The following is a 24,950-nucleotide window of genomic DNA, read 5'->3' on the forward strand; positions in this document are numbered from 1 at the left end:
TGTGAAGTCAACTCCAATGACTTTGAATGGGTTCGTCGGCCTTGCACAATGACGTACTATAGTAGCAGTTGGAGCGTCCCAGGGCCAATTCTGAAACATCTGTACGTATAGCAGCCGTGTATGATATTCGCCCGGCAGATCCAATAGTGCTCTCGCAACTGTGACAGAGTCTCTCTCACGCTTCGTGTAGTATTTCGCAGTGTAGTCGCATTGTCAGTAACGTAGAAAAGTGATGATCGTGCGGCAGGATGACTGGGTGTTTTACCTCCTGAGATGCGTCAAGGTGCAACAGGCGCCTGCCCACCCGGAGGATGCTGTCGGCATCCAAGAACGGGTTGAGGTCTTTGATGCGAGAGGTTGCCTTTGCTGATGTACCTGTCGAAATCAAACTTGCATCTTCACTGAATGGTTGGTGCTGTACATGTCTGATCCAATATTTTTCTGTTTCAGTGATCTCTTCGGCTAAACCAGTGTGCGCTCTGTTTTTGAATCGGCAGTGTTTGATGATTCTGAATATCCGTGCCGTGACCCTGAGCAGCTTTTCAATTCTGCTGTGGCTGTCAATGTCCAGAATCGATGTCGACGTCGCACTGGAGATCGCAACGTGAACGGCAGTCATTTCACAGATTACCCTATCGTCAGTGCTAGCTAGGTTCTGGGGGTTGTAGTGGCCATCTGTCTTCTGAATCGCCTAGCCAGTCTGGTCCATGCAGCCACGTACACAATAACTTGTCCATCGATCGTTTTTTTTTTTTTTCCCTGATCTCTTTCACTCTGTTTGACACAAATTGCTTCCACTTCGTTACGTCACCTTTTATCCATGACAATGTAATTGTGGAATCCGACCACATTGTACATTGGATCTCAAAGTCAGTGAGGGCACTTGAGACGTAATTAAGTAGCCTTACTCCGATAAAGGCTCCTATAAGCTCCAGCAGTGTCGTTGTCTTGGTAGGTTTCCAAAGTCTTGTTATTGCAACTGGCTTGTTGTCCGAGAGCTCGACCTCTTCCTTCCGGGGCAACATCACTTCGTATCTTCCGTCCCTGAGAGTGATGGTTTCTTTGAATTTCATCAATACTGGACTGAGCCTGCTCTCATTGTCAACAGCATCTGATATTCCCACGCTCTCGAGTTCCAAAAATGAGCCGAGGAATGTCGCTCTCTTGTACACTCGTCTTCTGTACGCAGACCATGATCCGCGAAGCTGTTATATCTGATGCTGTGCAGTTGGTGTTACCTTGAAACATCCACCCTAGCTTAGAGTTCATAGCAATCAGTGTCTCATTGCTCTCACATCGAGTGACTTCACCTGTAATCACAGTCCTCATTTGGTCGGAACTGATGAGAACGCTTATGCCTGCTTCCCCGACAAGGGATTCTTATACAGTAGCCGACCGATATTCCGGACTTTGCGGGGACTAAAAAATAGTAAAAAAAAAAACGAACAGTCCGAAAAACTCACGCGCGCGCACACCCTAAGAAAGAAAAATTAGGAGGCTTAGATCGGCTTAAGAAAAACGGCGCAGTTTCGCCCAAAAGGCGGAGCATCGATTGTGAAAGCAAATTAATGGACAGCTATACGAAGTAAGGAGGTTAGTTTTATCGGCCGTTTAAAGTTGTAAATGTGCGCTTACTAACTAAATAAGCACGGTAACACATCTTGCTCGATGACCGCGGAAACTCGTTAAAATGCTGGACTGAGAAAGCGCCCCAGAAGCAGCGGGCAAATTGACCTTCATGCTGTCTATTCTCTCGCTTCAACGTGAACGTCGAAAAAAAAAAAAAACAGAAAAGAAGCAGCGGTGTACGAAGCTACTGGCACTTGGCGCATGCCCTTTGTACCCATCGCAGATTCGCTTTGAAGATGAGTCCCCTGCGGGCGCACACTTCGGCCACATAGCAGATCGCTTTCAAGATAGGGTGCATGTGCGGCAGCTCCGTCAGCAGCAGCCGCAAAAGCTGACCGCAGCTTCCCACCATCTCAGTCTCCTTCTCCCTCCCCATGCCCCGCAAGCGAACGAAGTCCGCGCGCTTTTGGCCACTTTCCTCTCTCCCGTGTGCGTTGCCGGCTCACCCTCGCAAGCTTTCACCCGCACACTGCATATGGCTCAACCGAAACTTACAAAACAAAAGAAAATATTTTTAAAAAACGGATTCCGCTTAAGTGAGTTTACGATAGTGCTCAGCCGACCAAAAAAAAAAGCACGTGCCCCTTTTTGGAACGTTTTGTCGGCCAAGGAAGAGCGGACATGGCCTCCGAGACTGGAGGATAGCGTGCGTCTACTAATCTTGAAGGCTATACTGAGGGCCACTGGAAGCCAAGCCAGTGGAAAATCCAACATCGCGGCTCCCAAGATCGGGTTGCGTGGCTCGGAGCGAGCGATTTAGTACGGAAAATTGAACATTGGCACCTAGATTTGTCAAAAAAATCGGTCGCGAAAATGCATTCGCTCTATGGGAACCCTAACGGTACATCTATGAAGTCCGGAATATCCAACAAGTCCGAATTTTTGGAGTCCGAAAAATCCATCGGCTACTATAGTCAGTGATCAGCGATGTCCTTTCCAGACTTATGAATTTCTGCGACGAAGGGTGAGCCACTTGTACTTGCCTCGATATCTTGGCATGTGTGTGGAATTTCTATCGCTTGCAAGGCGACTTCCATATCTGAGAACTGGCTCCACAGACAGAGCTGCACAACACGCCGCTTCTGCGCTGCTCGACTCGACTTGCTTGCAAACGTATTGAGCGCAATGATGGTAGAGCCCACACACTGCAACTTCAGCTGTCGTGATAGCCGTTCTATGACGAATGTGCGCTGACTGGCTTAGTCTGACACCTCTGATATATCGACAGGTGACGTCTGTTACTGCCCAAGCCCGGAACGTCTGCGGGAGGACGCTCGTCGATGAATCCTCGATGGTACGCCGATCTTTCCCTAGAGATGCGCACACAGTCGTTTTTGTGCTTGGATTTCTTGATGATATTCTGGCAGTTGTTCTGCTGGTTTCCCGTGTCTTCTGGCTTACCTTTTGTGGATCACGTACACTTGTCGCATGACGTCCTTGGCAGGTAGAGCACGTAACCTTGCGTCTAAAATCACACGCCCTGTGACCTTCAGTCATGCATCGAAAGCACCTCATGTCTCCTGATAAAATTTGCTTCTTTTGCGATAGTGGGAAATCAAATGCGCAGTCTTCCGTGGAAAGTTGACTCAATTTACAAAACACGCAGTTCTCGGGTACTTTCAAGACGTGGGTTTCGAGCCACGAAATGGTGAGATGTGTTTGGCGCATTCTCTCTTCCTGGATTCCCAAACTGGCTTTTTTCTAAGCTCTCCAACTTGATGGACAGGGAATTTAATAGGCGTTCCAGCTCCGTGATAGACGCTGCATTACTGCTATCACTTGTCGCCCGAATGGCGCAAGACCAGTGGTACTGTACCAATATATCGTGTGGTAAAGCCCACAGCAACAGGTCGCACAGCATTGTGGAAAAGGACGCTTTGCTCACCCCCAGGGTCTCCAGTCCGCGGATGTTGATGACGATCTGGTCGTACAGCTTGCAAAGAGCTGTCGGGTCACTTGAACGGACCGAAGGCAAAGTACGAAGCCTGGAGAAGTACTCCTGTTCGAGTCTCGTTCTATTGCCGAAGTGTTTCTTCGGTATATCGATGGCGTCCTTTAGCAAGCCTCTGTTGTAGGCAGTCCCGCAATAGCCGAGCTTGCGTCGCCTCTTAGGAAGAACCTCAGATAGTTAAACTTGTCTGTCGCTGTGAGCAATAGCCGAGCTTGCGTCGCCTCTTAGGAAGAACCTCAGATAGTTAAACTTGTCTGTCGCTGTGAGGCTTCCATTGCAGTGAATCATCTGGTCGAATTGTTCCCAGAAGTCGTTATATCGACACAAATCACCAGCAAATGGGGCGATCGTAAGCTTAGGTAGCTTGGCTCCAGAGACTCCCGTTGTACTGGCTTCTGATGAAGTCCGAAGCTCCGGTGTTGATGACATGACAACACGGTCTCGCTTGCTAAGAAGCTCACTCATGACGCTGGTAGCATTGACCTCGTATTCCACAACGGTGTTGTATTCTTGCTCAAACTCTTCATAAGCTATGTGGCTCTCTAGCTCCTCGATGATCTTGTTCAGCCCATCCTTATTCACCTTGAGACGTCCGTAAATAGTGTTGAGCTGATCTACAGTGGCTGTTTCATCGCTGAGAAGAGCTCTTGCCTCGTTGAAGCCTGTTGCTCAGAGATCGTCTCGATGTCCGCTTCGATCGCAGCCTCTCCATGATGGTCAGTTCACTCGTAGCCTTCCGTGGTCTCCGGTAATAGATCCCCGGGTCTTCAGCACCAAATGTTTAAGATGGTGTACGGTTTACTGACAAGAAGCGAGGTTTAAAGCATCGGGCATACGGTTTATTCTTCGCTGTTCTGGGAGCCTATGGCTGCACGTGTTTGTGAGCACGGGCTCTCTCCAGGAAGGAGGCTCTTCTTCTTCGATCCGAGACTATGCCGAGATTAATTCAACATGCATATGTGTTTTGAGTTGTCTTGCTAGTAATGTCTGCCTCTTCGAATAAGCCACCTTAAGGACAAGAATTATGCTACCAGCCACAGGTGATTTTTAAAGTTTCTAAAAACTTATTTAAAAATGATCACTCCATATACTGACCTGCGCAGCTTGCGGCACTCTGTCGGCGCTCTAGGGAGCCACCTGGCCAGTTCTTGTTCCAGACTTCACCGCAGAGGTAGTGCTTGAATTACTCCTCCCAAGCTTTTAACCAGGGAGGTGCAGGCATATTTGCTTTCATTTTATGCCAGCTTCTTACCAGTAGAACCTATTGCCTGTGGTTAAAAAAAAGGCATGTGGGGCATGGAAAGAAACCACAAACGTGTCAGGGAAGAGAAAGTTAGAGACAAGTTGCATATGGCTAATCTGCACATTGTCATGTCTGCCTTTGCCGCTGCATGCAGTGCTGCTTTTTTTTACCCACTAAAGGTGGCCATTCCAGCTTGCTGAACACTTACCAGCCACATAGGATAACAGCAATGAGGACAATTTGCAAGTCAGACTGTGGCAACAGGCTTTAATATGCGTCTCCACTACGGCATTTCTCATAGCCCCAGTGTTGCTTTGGGAGGTGTTTACTCAAATTTAGGCTGACCCCCGAAAGTCTGAAGACAGAAAAAAAAAAAAGAAAAAAAATATTACCTCAAAGGTAGGTCGAGCAAAAAAGCGAGGACAGCGTTCAGAAAATTAAAACAGCATTTATTGAATATAAGCATGCCAAGCTAATTCTACGTCATTATCACTGCTAGCCTCATCGCTATCTTCTTTATCGCTGTCATCTTCAACGAGTGCACTATATTCAGTACCATCAAGTGCATTAGAGATGCTGCACTTTTTGAAGGAGCGCACGATCAAAGTTTCTGGCTAAATGCCATCCTCGTTGCGGCGCACCACAAAAAAGCGCCTCGATGCAAAAGGCCCCCCCCCCCCCCCCCCCCCCCCCCCCGGCTTGGATTTTGGACGATGTCTCCGATGCCAGCACAACTTTTTGTTTGAAAGTGGCACTATAGTGGCATTGCCTGTTTGATGCCATTATAATAACGCCACACCGCACGCCGATGCTACAGATCAAAATGGCGACATCGCTCATGTACTTCACTTGGCTACTGGCGCGGCTAGTAGCGGCTGCGATACTGAAATTTCTAGGTGGCACTTGTTATGTACCCTATTTATCAGTCAGGTAAAAACTGGCACGTTTTTTCTTCTTTTTAAATCCTCCTATATAAGCCGACCTTAAAGTGTGGGATATGATTATTTGAAAAACAATCTGCTTAGATTCGAATTAATACGGTAAACCCTTAAATCAATCAATCAGTTAATCAATGAGTCTGCTTTCATGTGTAAACACACGCCACTCTCTAATCCTGACAGTACACTCAGGAAAGCGAGAAGTCAAGCAAGCTTGGCAGCAAAGCTGCATCTCCTCCTCTTGTACCCTGTGCAAGGATCCTGATCGGTGATGTCGGCATGCAGTAGTTTAAGGTTGGCAGCCCATGTCAAGCAAGCTTGGCAGCAAAGCTGCATCTCCTCCTCTTGTACTCTGTGCAAGGATCCTGATCGGTGATGTAGGCATGCAGTAGTTTAAGGTTGGCAGCCCATGTGATCTTTTAACCTTGTATTAAATATATTCTCCAACTTTTGCCATTTCCTTCTCTGTCAGAGACAACCATGTATGGAGAGGAATTGAACACAAACGTCTTCAGTCTGAAATATTTCGTCTGTACTCTTTTAAGCCCTGGTCCAGATTATATTGCTTCATTTAAAACTGTGTGGTTAAATTTGTTGTTGTAGGGCTTTGCTACCCTGCTGATTTTATGGTTATGCTGCCAAACACGTGATAAAACAGTAGAGAAAGAAAAGAGCACACTGCATGAATAATTGGATTCATTCTTTTTGGTCACGTCTTTGGAAGCTGAGAAATGTGCTTTGGAAAGGAGGGCTCCTAAGTGTTGCTTGATCTTGTAAATTGAACACACCTAGAAGAGTTCTTGTTTAGAGTGAGCTGTTAAGTTGTGTGATGTCTGCAGGCCTGCTGCAAGCAAGGATGAAGCAGGCCAGCGCAAGTTGGCAAGCCCACCAAGGAACCCCAAGAGCCGAATTTTATTTGTGCGCAACCTTGTGCGGCCTTTTACGTTGAATCAGCTGAAGCAATTGCTTCAAGAATTTGGAGACACTGTTGATTCGGAGTTCTGGATTGACAAGATCAAATCCAAATGTTTTGTAACTGTAAGTGCTGCACGATTTTTACATGCTGTTCCGGGCACTTCATAGAAGACTTGAAACGATTGCATGTGTTACGTGTTTTTTTTTTTTTTTTTTTTCTTTCTTTTTTTCAGTATGTATCGGAGGAAGATGCTGTCAAAGCACGAGAAGCATTACATAACCTGCGTTGGCCACTCTGCAATCCTAAAATATTGCATGTGGATTTCTCATCACCCGAAGAGGTACATTCACTATGTTATTTGATCACCTAGGTTCTGCTGCATGAAATTTATTGCAAGAGCTGATAGCTGAAACTCGTTTTAAGAAATTTGCATTCGATGTGACAATGCCTTCGTTATAACCATGCATGCTAATATCAGGGAGGAAGAAAATATTGTGATCAGGGGCGCTATAACGTAAAACCATGCTTAACGTAATCTGTTTGTAACGTAATCATAATGTAAATCTGTTTTTATTCCAATCTCCTGATGTCAACTTTGCGTAACCAACGACTCGATCATCAGGCGGCATAGGTCGGCGCACTCACTCATGAGCGCACTCACTCGCACTCATTTCAAAGACGCGAGCGAGTGCGAGCGAGTGTGAATGCAGGTGAGTGCGAGTGAGTGCCAGTGAGTACGAGTGGAGTGAGTGACTGTGAGTGGAAGTGAGTGAGAGTGCGCGTGAGTGGGAGTGTGAGTGAGTGCCAGTGAATGTGAGTGGAGGTGAGAACCAGTGAGTGTGAACGTGACTGAGTGCTGTGAGTGTGAACGGGGTGAGTGCTTCTGGGTGTGTAGAGGTGAGTGTGAGTGCAGGTGAGTGTGAACATGAGTGAGTGGAAGTGAGTGGGAACGTGGTGAGTGCTTGAACGATAAGCAGAGGTGATATTGGTTCACCTTGCTTGCGGAAAAATGGAGGCACGTTGTGTGTACAAGCTCACTAGCGGTGATGACTTATCGCACTAGCAGATTGTGCACACCAGGATAGAAACCACTCACTAAGGTCGTAATAATCCAAGGATCAGGCATGAGTGAGACAATGTATAATGAGATGAGCGGATATAATATATTGCGATAGCAATTATATGGACACTCCAAGAGAACTTCTGCCGTGGTCGTGGACGTCGTCGTGAGGTTCCGTATAAAGTCCAAACACGGTAAAAACGTCGCAGCGTGCCGGCGGTACGCTGCGTGTGTGAGTGCAAGCTTGCGAGGGTCAGCCGACACTTGCTACGCAATCTCGCGCGCGCGAGGGAAAAGGTGGGTCGGAAGTGCGCTGCTTCTGTCGCGCGTCAGGCATTGGGGGGGTGGGGGGGGGTCGTCTTGCTCTGGTGGCGGCTGCGTGGGTGTCGTATCTCGAAAGCGATCTGCTCTGCGACGTGAAAAAAAAGCGCACGCGCGCCTCCTCTTCAAAGCGATTTGCGACTGAACAATGTTCAACAAGAGCCGGTTACTTCGTATGCGCGGTGCTTTCGACGTTTAGTTCGCTTTGAAGCGAGAGGCGGCACGAAGGTCAATTCGCTCGCGGCTATAGCTGCGCCTCCTTGCTCCAGCGTTCTGACAACGAGTTTCCGCGGTCATCGAGCGAGATTCATTCATGTTTACCTGTTCGCGCGTGACACCGTGCTTGTCTATTTAGTTAGTAGGCGAATGTGTACAAGTTTATACGGCCCATTAAACTACTATCCTTGCTTCGTATAGCTCTCTACTAATTTGCTATCGCAATCGAAGCTTCGCCTTTCGGGCGAAACTGCGACATTTTGTTTAATACACCAGGGAATATGTATGGGCTGGAGCGCTGATGGCAGACATATGTATCCAAATCATGACCGGCAAATTTTGCCGTGACTTCCACTGAGTGAAGACGTTTAATACCGTGTGATTTGCTGCAGCTTCGCTGGTCATCCGCCTTCAGAGGGTGGAATGGCTGCTCATATTCTTCCTGCTTCCCTCTTATACGTACACGTACAGGCTCCTTACAGACAGAGCGGAGGAGGTCCCTCCTCCGCTGAATCCCTCCTCCACACCCGTGAAGGGTGTGGCACTTTTCGTGTTGTGGGCAGATTTTACTGGGGTACTCACCAAAAAATGTTTACGCATTAAAAGTTCAGGCTGAACTTTTCTCCCATCGGATTTTTCTAATTTTGATGCAGACTTGTATCTAGAGTCATGTCCAAGCACACTGGGAATGCTTGCTTGTAATTTTATTTGGTTGTTTAAAGGTGCAATCTTCAGTTGTTCATTGTGGGAGCATTGTCACACTGTGGGGTCGCGTAACGTGAATTTATGGTGCTTTGTGCCCATACAGATGGAACGTCAGAAAGAGCCGCCCACGCCACCGCTACCTAGGCCAGCAGCTACAACAGAACGGAGTGTGCCAGCATTTCAGCGCACAGTAGAGGTGGACACACGGCTGCCAGCTGGACGCGAAGTCTTGCGTGACCCACGAGAAGTTTTGCGAGACCCCAGAGAGCCCCGGGAAACTAGGGACCCTCGAGAACCTAAGGACCCTCGCGAGGCTCGGGGCACTCTTTCAGGGCCCCCAGCACGCTCAGATAGGAGTATGATGGTTGAAAGACAGGCAATCAACAGGCGGCCTGCTGTGCCAGTACGTGAGTGGGACCGGGACAAATTGCGTCAGGAGACACCACCTCCACCGCCTGCTGAGCGGGCACCAGCCCAATCTCGGAATAAGGACAGTTCTCCGCCAGACAAGCGAGAACGTCGAGACAAAAAAGGTAAAAGCACTTGGCTGTCTTCTTGACCGACAGTGCACACATTTGGTCACTCCGTACCCAGAAATTTGCAAGCAGTGCAACTCAAGGCGTCTGTGAACCCTGGTGGCCATGGTGCATAGACATGCTCCACAGCCTCCAAGACTTTCACGTGGTTTTACTTGCATGCAACATAAGCAGCCTCCTTGCAAGTTGGTACACACACAGGGGCCGTATTCTTAAACAATCCACTTCAGCGATACTATCGCCTTGGCCACGCCTCTGCCAGCACGCTCGTTGATTGGCTGTTTTAGCGAAACCGGAAAATAAATAGTGCCACCTAGCAGTTCTGGTCTACGCCAATTTGGCATCACAGTGCCGTTTGGTGCTTCCTTGAATAAACACACTCAAGCAACGCCTCCTCTAGAAAGGTGGCTGCCGCGTGCACCAAAAACCTGCTGCCCTTACCTTTCCCCCTTTCCACTTAAAGTAGTAGCTAGCGATCTGGCCGCCGACGCCGCTACCACCGTGACACCGCACCACCCCAGCCCCCTGGTGGAGATAGGGAAGCAGCTGGCGCCATTTCTTGACAACCGACCGCAACTCAAGGTGCGACGGCTACAGTGGGTGAGCGAGTGATGCCGCAGGCGTCTTTCTTGAGGAGGCGTTGACTTGAGCCATTCTGCACTCGCCCGGTGCGTTCTCTCGTATGTTGTGAATCGTTCGAGAGCGCTTGTTGATACAATCGAAACCCACTACAACAAACGGCCGCGTGAGCGAAATTTCCGGTACAACGAATAATTCTCAGTTCCCCGTCAGCGGCCCGGCCCGCCCATAGGAGTCAATGCATAAATATCCTCACCACAACGAACAACTTTTTGCTGTTCCGCTTCAATGAAAACTGATAAAGCAATTCCAGGCTCAAACTTTAATTTGCCGTCCAGGAAACACAATTTCGAACATTTTGGCCCATTAAAATAAATCTACAAAGTTATCATCGCATGTTGGTACCACCAGAAACTGCCGCTGATGACCGAACATGGGGGCCACCATTGCTCGATAGCGACGGCAATGGGACTGGCCTACTTTGGCGTTGGCTTCAAACTTTTCAGCCGCAGACAATCCAAGCCGAAGCTCAGTCATCTCGTCATTTCGTCAGTCCATGCTGCATGTCGGCGTTGTCGGTGCGTAGTTAGTGTTAGTTCAGTTGCGCAGTTTGTGTTGTGCACGTGTAGCAGTGTTTGATTTGCCGAGAGAAGCCTTTCTCCTTTAGCGTGCTTTTTGACGTGTTGCCGCCATGCAAATAGCGAAAGTTTTTATCTTTAGAATATAACGCTCGGTTCTTGGCCAAAGTTGCAAGTGGACAGAAAAAGGCGACGTTGTGGAAAAGTTTGGAATTTCTCCCTGTTCGCTGTCCACCATTCTGGTCTATAGAGGCAATAGAGCAAGCGCTTACATCAGCCAAGCGGAAGAAGCTGATGCCGTCGGCGCACGAAGAGCTCGACAAGGCTATGCACACATGGTTTGTGGAGACGAGGGCAAAGATACCTATCAGTGGAAACGCTGTGCAGCACAAGGCCCTAAATAGGCTTGCCTGCTAGGAATCGACGACCTTAAGGCGAGCATAGGCAGGCTCGGCAGATTCAAGGCCTGCCATGACATTGTCGGCAAGACGCTTTTTGGCGAGTCCGCATTGGCAGTGCATCTGCATAGATGTCAACAAACGTTTCGGCATTGTTGAAAGGCTATGCCATGTGTGACATTTACTGACAAGACAGGCCTGTTTTATGAGATGCTGCCGTCGAACACCCTCGAAATGAAAGGTCAGCGTTGCCACGGTGGGAAACACAGTAAGAAGCCCGTGACCGTGCTGCTGTGCGCCAACACGGATGCATCCGACAAGCGCCCACTGCTAGTTATCGGGAAAAGTGCAAGCCCCGTTGCTTTAAAGGTAATAGCAGCCTTCCCGGGAAGTAAGATACGTCGCCAACAGCCAATCTTGGATGACGCAGGCCATTTTCTCCGAATGGGTCGCATCATTTGACTGCGACATGAAAAGGCAGGGCCAGTAGGTGTGCTTGTTGCTGGACAATTGCTCCGCCCATCATATTCTGGATACGGAGCTCGAAAATGTGGAGCTCAAGTACTTTCCGTCAAACTGCACTTCTATAATACAGCCACTTGACCAAGGTGTCATTAGAAGTCTGAAGTGCGCCTACCGCCATCGAGTGATGCAGCGTCTCTTATTGGAACGTGAAGATCGGTCGCAACACAAAGTTGGACTTCTACATGGCACTGCAGATAATGGCTGCAGCGTGGGCTGCCAACTCCGCTGAGGATCCTGCTGACTGCAATGAAGCAGTGCATCCGCCGGCAGAGGCAATTGCGTCCTGGGCGGCCCTTCAAGGTGCCAGAAATGTGCGATCCGGTGTCGAGCTGGACGATTTCATAGTCTCATAGATGCTGACATTGATGTGATCGCCCATGAGGAAGCGTGACGACGGGCAGTCAGATGAAGATGAAGTGCCGGACCTGCATCCTCCACCGGCCACAGCACGCATACTGGATGCGGTCGATGTCATGAGAAACAGCGTGTCTGTGCATGTTGACGACGTCGCTATTCAACTACTCGCTGAATGTGAAAATTGCGTCATGTTCCTGGGAAGAAAATTTTGGAAATAAAAGTTTCTGTGGTCTACCAGTTCAGGTTAGCCATATTTTTTGTGAATTTCACAACGAAATTTTCGCTTCTACAAATTTTTTCTTGTGCACCGTCAGTTTCGTTGTAGCAGTAGTCGTCAACCGCTGACATCACTGGTAAGCAGCTGGTTGATTTACTGAACGTGACTATTGGCGAAGTGGATTGTTTCAGAATACGGCCCCAGTTTGACCAGTGTGGATGCCATATATCGAAAGCTTTGTAATGTTCTGAAAGAGTACACAGCAGTATGCAAATCTAGCCGACTTTCATTTTTAGTGGATAATTTAAAGCACAAAAGGAAGACAACAGAAAAATGAAAATGTGACACCATGCGCTGGTTCTTGCAGTTGACAAAACTTACTGGAAAAGATTGATACAGAATGTAATACAGTATAGACTGTTTACTTTGCAAGTCTTGAATGTTTGCATTATAAGTGGTGCAGCACTATAACCAAAACAGGTAGACCAAGCAACCATGTGTGTCCATTAATCGAAGCATACAATCAGGATGTGCTCTCACTTTCATTAGCAAAGTGGTGGTTCTGCTTTCCAAGTGGAGTAAAACCACTGCGAAGCATTTCATTGACTCTGCAGCAAACCGAAACTTTGGCCGCAGACTCGCCGCAAGGCGGTGATAGTTACCCTAGCCAGCAGTAGTGTCGGGTGGCATGCTGTCGCAGGAAACTCTCCCTTGATATACGTTTGTACCCATACACGAGTACACAGAGATCTGGCGCGAGATCACTCTTGACTGCAGATTGCGTGCTGCAGTCAGTGCTGCAGATCTGACTGCAGCACATGTGAAGCAGGGTTTGTGGGCGATCAGCTGGCAACTACCACAAATGCATATAGCAAAATATTTTATGCTCAGTTACAGGTAAGAAAAGCATAAGCTTACGGGTACGTTTTCGATCTGATGAATTTGTGGAACATACTGTGACGATGTCACGGAGTCGGTGTCACACGTGCGATGTCTGTACTTTGTGACACGCATTGCGACGGTTGAACACAATGCACTTGTGGCCTTGACTGGATTTTCGGTGGTGCTGGAGTTGTAAAAAAAACAACCAATTCATTTTTCCCGTCTGCCAGATAATTCAGACATTTTGAAGACGCCGTCTGTGTTAAAAACATCAGTTGATGGCATTTACCTTCTGCACCCAACCTGAAGAGCTAAAGCATGAGAATGTGCACATTCGGGGCAGACCATGTACCGGTGACAAATGGCCGAAGCAAAAGGCCATTTGTCACCGGTACAGTTGCCAATGGCCAGTTGCCCAGGCAACCCTCGCAAAGCCAGTGCACTGCTGCTGCTGCTGCTGCTTTTTCTTTTCTCCCTGCTCTTTTTTTTTTTTTTTTTCTGCCCCCCCCCCCCCCCCCCCTCGTTTCTTGTTCGTTTGCTCGCTTTGCATCACCCTCGTTGCTCTCCTCTGGGCCGGCGCACCTTTTGCTAAGGGCACTCACTGCCTCAGTTGTCTGCAGAATTTTCCGGCAACCGCATTATAACCATTATTTTGACTCGTGTGGCTCCACTATAAGTTGTATGTGAATATATTGACTTCTATAGGAAGATTAAGTGGTCTGAGCTGTATGTGCATTAGTAGAGCAGGTGTGAAAGTTGTGGGGCTCTGCACATGTTTTTATTTTATCAGTTGCTAGTATTGGTACTTGGTGTTCTCTTCATTCCTGTTTTTGTTTGCACTGCAAAAATGGGTGTGATTCTTGTAAATTTATTTTAAAATAAATACTGAACAGGGCTCGATTTGGTTTCTGAACATTGTAACCAAATCACTTGCATGCCCATACGATGTTAAAAGTTATGGACCGTCAAGGTTTTACAAAATAAACTGCCTATTCTTGATGTGCCATATTGTCTAAATGGCTGTGGCATCCTGCTGCCAAGCATGAGGTCATGGGTATTATACCCATCTATGGCATTGGGAGACTGATGTAAAAACATTTGTGTAGTCTTGGTTAAGTGCATGTTATAAAGAGCCATAGCCAGCTAAGTGGATCCAAAGCCTGCCACAGTGGTATCTCGTAGCCTAGGTGTAGCTTTGGGATGTTCATTTACTTATTCAATTGTTCTATAAATGTGGAAAACGAATATTGAGCATAAAGCTTTTTGCCATGCCTGAATTTTAAGAAAAATTATAAAGGGTGTGGTAGTTGTGCATGTCAAAAAAGCTCTTAAGCAGTTTTCTAACTAATCGTAGAATGACCTCGCCATTAAAGGACGTCTCACAAATCTCATGCCACAAATTATTCGAATCCTTCAACTTTAAGTAAAGTTTTAGCACCAATACTGGACTTTACTCTTTTGTCTAGTGCGCTAGATGCTGCACAGCAGTGAATCCAAAAGGGGCAAATCCCCATCCAAAAGTTCAGTGTCACGACTGCGAAAGGGCTCGTCGTGGCACCTCGTGGCGACTGCAGTGGACTTCACTACAAAGCACGCAGCTATCTCAGAGGCCACGCATAGCAGATGCAACTAAGCGCAATTGTCATCTGTTGTCTGGCAGTGCAAAGATGAAATTATTTTTCTGTCTTCTTGAGATCGCAGACATATGTCTCGTATAGTATCAAACAAAATTGGCAATTATGTATTACTGAGAATGCTCTTGCGATCACGAAATGAGCCAATAGCATTAATGGCTGCAGCTGCTTGCGATGCCACTGTGTGACGACATTGGAGAAGCGAGAGCGAGCAATTTTTTGCAGTTTTCCACATAAGATTGTAATTTCTATGCTGCATGCAGTGCAGTAATATTCGGCTCGCATGTTCACAGCAGCCTGTACGACAGATCAGCAATGCTTTCTTACCATGTTTAAAAAGTTGTTTCAGGGCCCGTTTAATCGTAGCTGCACATTTTTTTTCTCCTCTTCCTTTGCTTTGTCTGGAAGTTATTTCGAAGTCTGACCTTGCAAAGTGCTTGTTGGCCACCTTAATCACAACTAAACTCATTTCAGCTAGAGCTTTAGGAGTGTAATTACAAATGTTGTATGGGAATAAAGAAAATGTCTAGTGTTATAGTCCTTTGCAATTAACTCTGACTGTTAAATGTTTGATTGTTCCCTAGTGGCAAAGCGCAAATCGGAAGAGGACACACCTGCCAAATTGCTGGATGATTTGTTCCGTAAAACAAAGGCGAGCCCTTGCATCTACTGGCTGCCTCTTACTGAAGAACAGGTATGGCATGGTACCAATGTTCTACCTTATTTTTCTTGTATTTTTTTTCTCTCTCTCCAGCAAATTAAAGTCATATCACTTTATATGTGTTGCAAGACATTCATCACTGAAGTTTAAATTTGGGTATATTTTTTATGCCCATTTAGAATTGCGGAAAAGTATCGAAACCATTGAAAAAACTTGAAACTTTGATCTAAAAAATTAAGTGCATTCATCTTAGCTTCAGCTAGTACAAGCTCCTTTAAAATTTGATGTCATTCTTGATTCACTAAATGGTAGCCTCAAAATCTAAGCCTTGCATCAGATTGCCTGACGCACTTGAAGTTCAACATTGATATAACGACATCTGTAAAATTTGCAGTTTGATCTTTTATGCAAATAAGTTCAGTCCCAGATCGATTTTTCTTACGCAGAAGGGGTCGCAATACTTTTCGAATTGTCACACAATCAAAAAACGCAAATTTGAATGAGAAAAAAAATCATTTTGTCGAATTTGAGAGTCGTCAACAAAAGATAAGGTTTCATACGCTTATAGGACCTCCCCCTGAACAAAGTTTCTGGGCATTTATTTATATATATATATATATATATATATATATATATATATATACAGTCGACGTCCGATTTCCCGGACCCTCAAGGGACCGCGAAAACGTCCGGAAAATCGGGCAGTCCGGAAAAACGAATGCACGTGAAAACGCACCTTTTTGGTAGGTATTTTTCGCTGACGGAGAGGGTCACGGCCGGAGTACAAGATTCTCATTGCTATTCAGCCAATGCATCGTTTAGGTGGCTCTGAAAAGAGCCGTTAAAAAAAAAAATACGACATGGCCGGCGCTACCTCATAGGTCAGCACTTGGGCGCAAAGAAGTCGCTTATTTTCTTTTGCACGGTCCGCTTGCCCGCGATCATGTCTGCCTCAATTTCAGTCAACGTCATGTTGCCGCTGTACACCGATGACAGTGTCATCAGTGCTCGCGTCAACTCCGAGCTCGTTGGCTGTGTAGGAGCTGGCTCTTCGTTCTCGGTGTCGGAGTCGTCGGAATCCTCCGTAATTTGACGAATGATTTCGTCATCGGTCAACTCCGCACATAGCTCGAGGTCTTTGTCAGCGTCGGCGAAGCCCTCAAAGGTTATCCCGGCTGGAATCGACACGCCGGCAGCGCGCAGATCGTCGAAGGCAACGTCCGCGGATGGCAGTTCGTCATTTCGTCAGTTCGTCCACGGAGGGCAGTTCGCGGTTGGCAGTTCGTTCGAAGGCGCGGACGAAGACGAAGGAGCAGTCGGTGCCATCGCTGTAAACGGCGAATCCGCTCGACGAAAAGCGCAGCACGAAACAGCTAGGAACTCGGTGGATGCTGAAGGTCGGGAAACGTGATCACTGAAGATAGCGCGCAGCAGCAAACGATCAACCGCAGACACGACCGCAGAGCTGGCAGAGCTGACAAAACAACACGCGAACACAGAGGTTTGGCTTGGCTAAGCTACGGCTGGCAACGGATTGACACGTGCGGTTTCGAGGTTACGGCAGCCGCGGCGCGGTGCATGGTGGGTTCGAGGATATGAAAACAGCCAAAATGGCGGCGTCGGTGGTGACTTTTCGGTCGGCGGTTAACAGTAAAAAGTCCGGGAAATCGGATGGCGAAGGCTATAAGCGTCCGGAATTTCGGACTTTTTAATACATTGACTCTATGGGGAACTTGACGGTGCCACAGATGAGTCCGGGAAATCAGGCACGTCCGGAATTTCGGGCGTCCGGGAAATTGGACGTCGACTGTATATATATATATAATGTAATCCACACCTGCAAATGATGATAATGTAGTGCAATAGTACCAACATCACTATTACATCTCATAGCGTTTTGTGATACAGTACGAGCAAAAAGGCAGTCTCATGAGCTATGCTACCCGTAAAGGTCAGGAACCCCACATTCTTGACGGCAGCTTATGTCGACACAACACAATGTAAGAGGGCAGACAAATACTTCTAGTCGCTCCTTCCCTTGAAATTTTACATAAGAATGATCCTTGTGTATTGCTCCTTCACACAAGAGATATCAAAATGGAAGAAAGTTCAGGTAGATACAAAGTCTAGTACCTGGAGGTGGACGCCATCTTTCTTTCTCTGGCGGGTCTGCCGTCAGGACAGTTAGTGACATCTATTAGGTGTATATTATGAAATGCATAGAAAAGCGCAAGTGGTACTTGAAAGTTCAGCGACACGCACGAGATTCGCAGCATTCTTTTACATTATGGAACCATTTGTTGGAACCATTATGGAACCATTTGTATTCATTAGCTATAAAGCCTCCTTTCTACTTTCAACATTTAGATAGCACGAAAAGAAGAAGAGCGGAAGCAGCGGCGACAGGAGCGGGAGCGCCGACGGCAGCAGCAGCAACTACAGGAAGAGGAAGAGCGTCGTAAGAGAGCCCTCGCACGTGACATGGCTGCAAAGACAAAGCAGGTAAGGGGTATATGCGTTTTAGCTTGGCAGAGTGTGGTTTGCTCACTAGTCAACTGATTTTGTGGACAAGTAAGAGGACTGTGGAAATGCCTGGTAAAAAAATTGAATTCAGGAAGAAAGGGAAATTGCTTCATTACTTATATCTACCAGAAGGCTTAATTTATTTGCTTTAGCAAATTATCTCCTCAAAATTTCATGATTATGCATTCAGATCCAACATGCAGTTCAAGTTTGCCATGCCTCATAGTGAGGGCATCATGTGGAGATTGCATACATCTTGATTTGGCTGCTGCATGTCATTTCCATCGGAAACATAGTTCATGTGTAAAGCAACAATCGAGCCAAATGCGAATGGAGCTGCCAGTCCTGTATCAGCACCGAGTCATCTCTGCTGATATGCAACACACGGGAATCCCTCTAGCATACACTGGAAATGCTGAGTAGCCAGAGTATCGCTTGAAGAAAATAACTGAAGCCCGCCCGCCTTTGTGCTGCCCACCCCTCACAACACGCCTTGCCAGCTTCTCTCCTGTCTCCCTTCCACACCTCGGACGTCAGTGCAGTTGACTCGTGTATCAAAAGGGTGGAAGGGAGGCGTGCGTGGCCAGCGATGCGTAGCGTGAGTACAGTAGAACCCCGCTGTTACGTTCCCGGGTGCTGCGTTTTCCCGGCTGGTAAGTCGTTTTCGGCCGGTCCCGGAACAGCTCCCATAGAACCCAATGCATTGGTAACCCCGCTGTTACATCGCAACTGTGGAACCGTTCCCGCATCATATTGCAAACTGCCACAGCGCGCCGGCCCGAGCGGCCATTTTGACTTTTCATGTTGCTTGGCTTGGTTGTTTGACGATGGCATTGGCCGCCCAAAGTGCCGGGGGCGACACTTATTACGTATTTTCGGTTTCCGCCAGCAAAAGTATGGCCTTTGAGATCCGCATTTGCTATCCAAAGATGGTGTCTATGACGCGTTGCGGCCCTAAAATTGGTTTTGGCTCATAGATGTTCCGTATAAAGTCCAAGGGCGATAACGCCGTCGCCACGTGCTGTATGCTTTCTTTCAAGGGCGAGACGCGGTCGTCAGCTCCCCTCGCATGCTTTCACTCGCACATGCAGCATACGGCACCGCTGCATGTGCGAGTGAAAGCGTGCGAGGGGAGCTGACGACCGCAGGGTGCGCACAGGTCCTTAAAATCCTTGAAAACCCTTGAATTTGAAAGTTCCGTTTTCAAGGCCTTGAAAGTCCTGGAATTTCTTTTCCGTCCTTGAAAACCCTTGAATTCTTGGGGTTTTCACGAGGTCCGACAGTGCGACTCACATTATATGGCGGTTGAGTGTGGTCCCGGCAAACTTCATTGCTGTCCGCAACGCCGAGACCGCGAAGTAAAACTTCCCGCTCGAGGAAGAAGCGAGTGCGCGTCCATTGCGCACTTTTTTCTTTTTTTTCCCCTCTGGCTGGCTTCGACTTCGGGGTTGGCCAAAAGCCATAAGTTGCTGGCCACAATGAGGCTAGAGTGTCTCGACCTCCTCGGGAAGAACACAAATTGTGCCATCATGCTTATTTGTAACGAAAAAGCAGTTACATGAATCTTAACAGTTGAATTTGGTAGTATTTCACTTTTTGTTTTCGGGGGGGGGGGGGGGGGGGGTTGCCTTGGGCTGGATTTATTGGCAACCCACTAAAAACAGGTACAGCCTCATAGCCTGAGCATTGTCTGTTGGCCACATTGTGATTTGTTTATCTGCGTGTGTGCTCCGGTGTCGGTGACGCTTTGTTTGCTTTTTCCCCCCGTTTCGGTTGTGGTGCGCATGGTTCAGAATAATGCCTGGAAAATGTAAATTACGAAACGCCTGGCTCAGCAATGACGATTACAAACTTTGGGTTGCGCCGGATACATCAGACCCCCACCGTGCGAAAATTTCAGAGGAGCCTTAGCAGGCTGGATGAGTTTTTTCATGACCTCCTGAGCTTCAATCCCTCCTACAAAGAGCTGTGGAAAGCAGTCAGGCTGTTGCTTGTTTTGAGCCATGGGCAAGCAACTGTCGAACAGGGGTTCAGCGTCAACCGCCATATCTCCGTAGAGAATCTGAAAGGTTTGTCATACGTTTCACAGCGTATCATATGTGACGCAGAGGACAGGGAAGGTGGAATTTTGAATGTTCCTATAACAAAAGAACTCGGAATAGCTGTGTCCGCAGCAAGGCAGCATTACGGTGCACACTTGGAATCGGAAAGGAAACGGTACCAGGAAAACTCAAAGCAGACAAAAAGGCGCACAATCATGGAAGAAGTTGAAGGGTTGCAGACGAAGAAAAAGAAGCTTAGGCAGTCGTTGCCGATTTAACGGCCTTTGCCGATGGATATGCAGAAAAGGCTGAGAGAACTGGTGATATCTCGCACGTGGTGAAATCAAACAGCTTGAGAAAGACTGCAAAAGCGAAGGCTGAAGAACTCAGCAGAATAAGACGCAAATAGAAGAAGAAACTGAAAGACCTGCCCTGAGCTTCAGAATTTCATCTAGTCGAAAAAAACTGTACGTGCACTAAGTCAAATAACTTTCCTTTGTTCTGTCTAATAAAATGTAACGTGTGTGAACTACCGTATTAAATATTAAAATTTTTTGAAAGGTCCTTGAAAAGTCCTTGAATTTTTTTCTTGGAAACCTGTACGAAGCCTGGACCGTGTCTCGCGCGCGAAAGAAAGAAAAGCAGGGAGGAAGCGCCCCTCCTTTCGTTGCGCGCGAGGCACCGGCGAGGGGGAGGGATAGCGGGCAGCGTTGTGCTCTGGCAACATACTGCGCGGCGGCGCGCGGTCGGTCGCGCGAGCCGTATCTTGAAAGGGATCTGCGCGGGGGCTGAGTCTACGCAGTGTAGGTGCGTTGGCGGCTCGTAGCTTTGTGCATGCTGCGTGTTCTCGGCGCTCAGTTTGCGTTGAAGCGATAGACAACAGCACGAAGGTCACTTCGCTCGCTTCTGCAGCAGCGCTTAACGCACACCATGTTTGTTAATTAGTTAATAAGCGAATGTTTACAAGTTTATATGGACGATAAGACTACTATTCTTACTTTGTATAGCTCATCGCAATCGATACTTCGGCTGTCGGGCGAAACTACTTTTTGTCACACGTAAGAATTAAAATAATATTGTGTGCAGTTCAACACTACTCCCTTTTCTCAATTTTTCCTGTTTCCTGCTCTTGCGGTTTTTTTTTTTTTTTTTTTTTTTTTTTTTTTTTTTTTTTCCCCGGTCCCGTGAAAAACGTATCAGCGGGGTTCTACTGTATCAGCAATCGGCAAACGCGTAAACGAAGCTTTGCCAAACAGTAATCTGATAACGGTGTAGTAACCACTGACCATTTGCAACATTGCATGGGGTTAGTGCGTGGTGCAGCGTTCTCGCCAACTAAGGCTGCGTAGGGCGCGTCCACTGGAACGCTTGAGCTGCTGTGTCCGTGGTGGAAAGATCTAGATGGTCATTCAAATCGTTGAAACATTGTTGCCACGCAGACAATTGTGCTAAAATGAGAGTGATGCAGTCGTGACATCTGACACCAAATGCACATGCCAGTGCACGCCCTGCGCCATGCTGTTTATGCTGTACGCGGCATGCTTCAGCCCTGAAGACGTGCCTTGAAAACGCAGGACCTTCTTCGCGGCTTCCAAAATTCGCGCGAGGTGGTCACTCATTCATCTCAAAGGCTGCATCATCGTCGCAGTTGAACTGGAGCGGGGCACGCACTGCCGTGCTCTCAATTTGGTCGTGCTTCAGTGCTTTGGCACTTTGCGTGTGCCCTCTTTTTACCGTGACCGCGTTCGAAGCATTAGTTGTAGCAGTACGGCGATATTAAAAATGTTTATCTGGAAGCAGTTTCTATAGGTAGGGTCAGAAAATCGTAAATGCACTGAAATGTGGTCGTTATAACTGATATTGTTATATCTTGGATCATTATAAGTGGGTTCGACTGTATATTCTATATTGAACTAATTCATGGTATTTCACTGTTCATTATAGCAAGATCCAACTCTGCGTTTTTACATCTATCTTCTGCACACACTATTTCCTCCTTTACACTCATTCTTGCCATAGTGGTCATGTGGTTATGTCATTGTACAGTGTAGACCGCTTATAACGTAAGTCGCCAGTCACAAATATCCGCACTATATGCGGTACCGCACTATAACCAAAGCAATAATTTTCAAGGCTCGCACATATGCAAAACACGTGCACCGAGCCGCCACGCGTATGCGACAGTTGAGGAATGCGGCTAGAACGTTTGCATTCAATTTACAGCCGAATCTCGTTAATTCGAACCAAATCACGCGGCGGCGCCTCCGACCGGCATTGCTCCGGCACCGCCATAGAGTAAAAGCTTAAGAGAGACCCCTCAATGTCGCGCGCGAACAAAACAAAAAAAAAAAGGAAGAAAAAAAAACACGGCGGAAATTCCCCCCCGTCTCTCAAATGGCAAGGTCGCCGATTCTGCGTTGCACCGGAACATGCGTTTACGTGCCGACGTCTCAGCCACGCTACCGTAGCCACGCGTAGAAAATGGCAGTGAACCCTTCTTTCTCCTTTATGCTTTCTCTACTTTCTAGTCACGTGTTGACCTTGCACGCTGCGGCTACGGCGCAGAGGGAAGCAGCGGCGCTGTCCCAGGCGAGCCAACGAAAATGCCCACGCCGGCAAACGCCCGCTTCTCGATAACGGCAGAAAACGAAACTTCGGGGAGCTGGCGCCGGGCCGTCTGTAGCGGCGGCACCTGCACGGCAGCGGGCGCGCATGGTGACAGTCGAAAGTGAGGGAGCTACGAGGGAGGGCGAGGGGAGCCGCTGCCAAATCAGCTTCCCTGACGCCCTTCGCCATGCCGTGCCGGCGCCACCCGCTCTCTGAAGTTTCGTTTACTGCCGTTATCGTGAAGCGAGCGTTGGCCGGCACTTGCTCGCTATGCGCGCTATGATATTTCACGACTCGGACTCAACATTCGGGTTTCAGCCTCACTGGCTGTTCGTTCGCACCACGTGCCCTTCTCCGCTTCGTCTCTCTTCCTCGGGCACTCCTTGGGGCGACCGTTTGAGTGGAGCGTTCGCCGTCTCCGCTGACTTCCGTAGGCAGCCGCACTGTAATTGGTATTTCGTTTCCCGCAACTGCACTATAAGCGGTATGTGTATACATGGAGTGCCATGGGAAAATTAACGGGAGTCTGAAAAGACCGCACTATATCCGGTCCTGCACTATAAGCGGTTACGTTATAAGTGGTCTATACTGTACACATTCACAGGTTTGGTTCCCCACTGTTATGTATATCAGTGTATGCAGAATGCAAAACTGCCCCTGTACAGAGAATTCAGTGCATCCATGTGGTCTAAATTCAAAGACTTCCATCATGGTGCCACAGGCAATTCTTCAGAGCTCTTAAACTCAACCACCCCTAAGCATATACCATTTAAGCAGCCAGTAATCCTTTTCAGTAAAACTTTGTTGCAGTGCAGTTTTGAACTTTGTGGGCAATATAGAGAGGATGTTTTTTTCTTGCATTTGTGTTCAGCTGCTCTTGCTTGTTTGAATCTGCAGGAGTCCAAGCGCAGTGGCAGCCATAGCCCTGTGCGGCGGCGTTAAAGAATCCAATGCTCCCAGTGGGCTTCAGCAGCCAATAGCTAGGCAGGTGCCACCGGTTGGTCTGGGAGCCCCATGCGGGAGACAGGCAGAGGGGCCCTCAGCATCGACTTCCCTGCCCTATCAGCCCGGCACCAGCACGGGCAAGGTAGTAGAGCTTTCTTGCGGCCCCCAATATTTCCCAAGCCCTTTTTCCCAATTCCTTTTAGTAGTTCTGTCCCTCTGGTTATAAATAGTAGGCTTTTTCTTTGCTGTGATTTCTGTAATGGTGATTGTTTTAATAATTTTTTCTGTCCTACTTAGTGTTGTTTATTTTATTGCTTTTTTACCCCATGTTTGGGAGGTGACAAATGTGAGCTCCTGATGAATTGTGGCTAGTTTAGCGTGCCTTGCTAGCAGATGAAGAAGGTAAGTATGGCTCGTACCAGGAAGGCTTGTAAACCAGAGGGACTAACTTCTTTGCTCCCCTTACCCCTTTCCACACCTTCCTACACCTTGAGTTTTAAGCTGCTCCGGGGATTCAAGCGTTAGAACCAAACAGCAGCAGCAGCAGCAGCAGCTAGGCCAAGTGGGGCACACATCTCAACATGGCAGTGTCTTCTTGCAGATAAATGGGGAGAGGGCCCTTGGTCGGACTGCTTGCGTGCGGGACCCTAGTTAGCTGCCGGCAAAACTTCCCAGGGGTCGATGGGCCCAGGCAGGAACACGTCGCAGCATGCACCACAATGCCTCAAATTGTCTCCTGAAAAAAAAAAAAAAAAAAAAAAAAAATCCAGCCTCCTCTTTCATCGTCATCGCCATTTTGGAATGGATCTCAGTTGCTGTTGTTGGAGGGTGCTACTTTGGAAAAACTTTGTGTGCTTCAAACCAAGACTGCATCCAAGACTGGCAGCTGGTGCAACACTGATGCTTGTGCTGATAAACTGCGGTGTTGGACTGCGGTGTTCGACTGCATCAGCTTCACTTGTACACCCTTGGCACACGAGACTCCGTTGCATACGCATTGTTAATTCCCATCTGTCTCTCTCAACTTGGTTCTGCCATTTTTCAATTTGCAAGAAAAGTGGCTATGTACTCATATCTGCATTCATTTCCTAGAGCGACTTTGTGAATGCACTGCAAAATGGCTCCATGAAACTGTAAAGTCCAAGCTCCCATTTACTGTTTCGTGTTCATTCATAGTGAAGTGTAAGGCCAATAAAAGTTTAAAGCTTCACTCTCATGATGTGTCACTTGCAGATTACTTGGCAATAGAATCACCCAGTATGGTAATGATGTAATGTAATAAATGTAATAAATTTTTGCTTGTTTAGTGTGCAACATATTGTTACAACTGTATAGACAATGTACATTGTGCCAGTGTTGTTTTACAAAACATTTGACACTCCCTCTGTGCAAGTTATTGCCATAAATGCACATAACCAGAGTTCTGTATTGCCGGAACTGCTCACACAATTATGGTTGCTACCATTGTAGTTTGGCACTACACTATT

At 47.6% G+C, this 24,950-nt stretch overlaps 1 protein-coding gene across 6 annotated transcripts in view; it reads left to right on the top strand.

Annotated features, from left to right (window-relative positions):
- The window catches only part of LOC119436115 (apoptotic chromatin condensation inducer in the nucleus-like), a 106,532-nt gene extending 81,853 nt beyond the window's left edge, over positions 1 to 24,679 (top strand). For 5 of the 6 annotated variants that reach the window (XM_037702867.2, XM_037702866.2, XM_037702865.2 and 2 more), the window contains 6 exons: positions 6,601 to 6,799; positions 6,910 to 7,017; positions 9,083 to 9,512; positions 15,270 to 15,379; positions 17,714 to 17,848; positions 23,416 to 24,679. In XM_037702867.2, coding sequence (XP_037558795.1) covers positions 6,601 to 6,799; positions 6,910 to 7,017; positions 9,083 to 9,512; positions 15,270 to 15,379; positions 17,714 to 17,848; positions 23,416 to 23,460 — 1,027 coding nt within the window. In that variant the 3' untranslated portion in view covers positions 23,461 to 24,679. The remainder of the gene's footprint in view (positions 1 to 6,600; positions 6,800 to 6,909; positions 7,018 to 9,082; positions 9,513 to 15,269; positions 15,380 to 17,713; positions 17,849 to 23,415) is intronic. The other variant, XR_005188983.2, reaches the window with a different exon arrangement.
- Positions 24,680 to 24,950: the final 271 nt, after the last annotated feature.

This window comes from Dermacentor silvarum, chromosome 1 (genome assembly GCF_013339745.2).
Source record: "Dermacentor silvarum isolate Dsil-2018 chromosome 1, BIME_Dsil_1.4, whole genome shotgun sequence".
In the NCBI taxonomy this organism is placed as follows: domain Eukaryota; kingdom Metazoa; phylum Arthropoda; class Arachnida; order Ixodida; family Ixodidae; genus Dermacentor; species Dermacentor silvarum.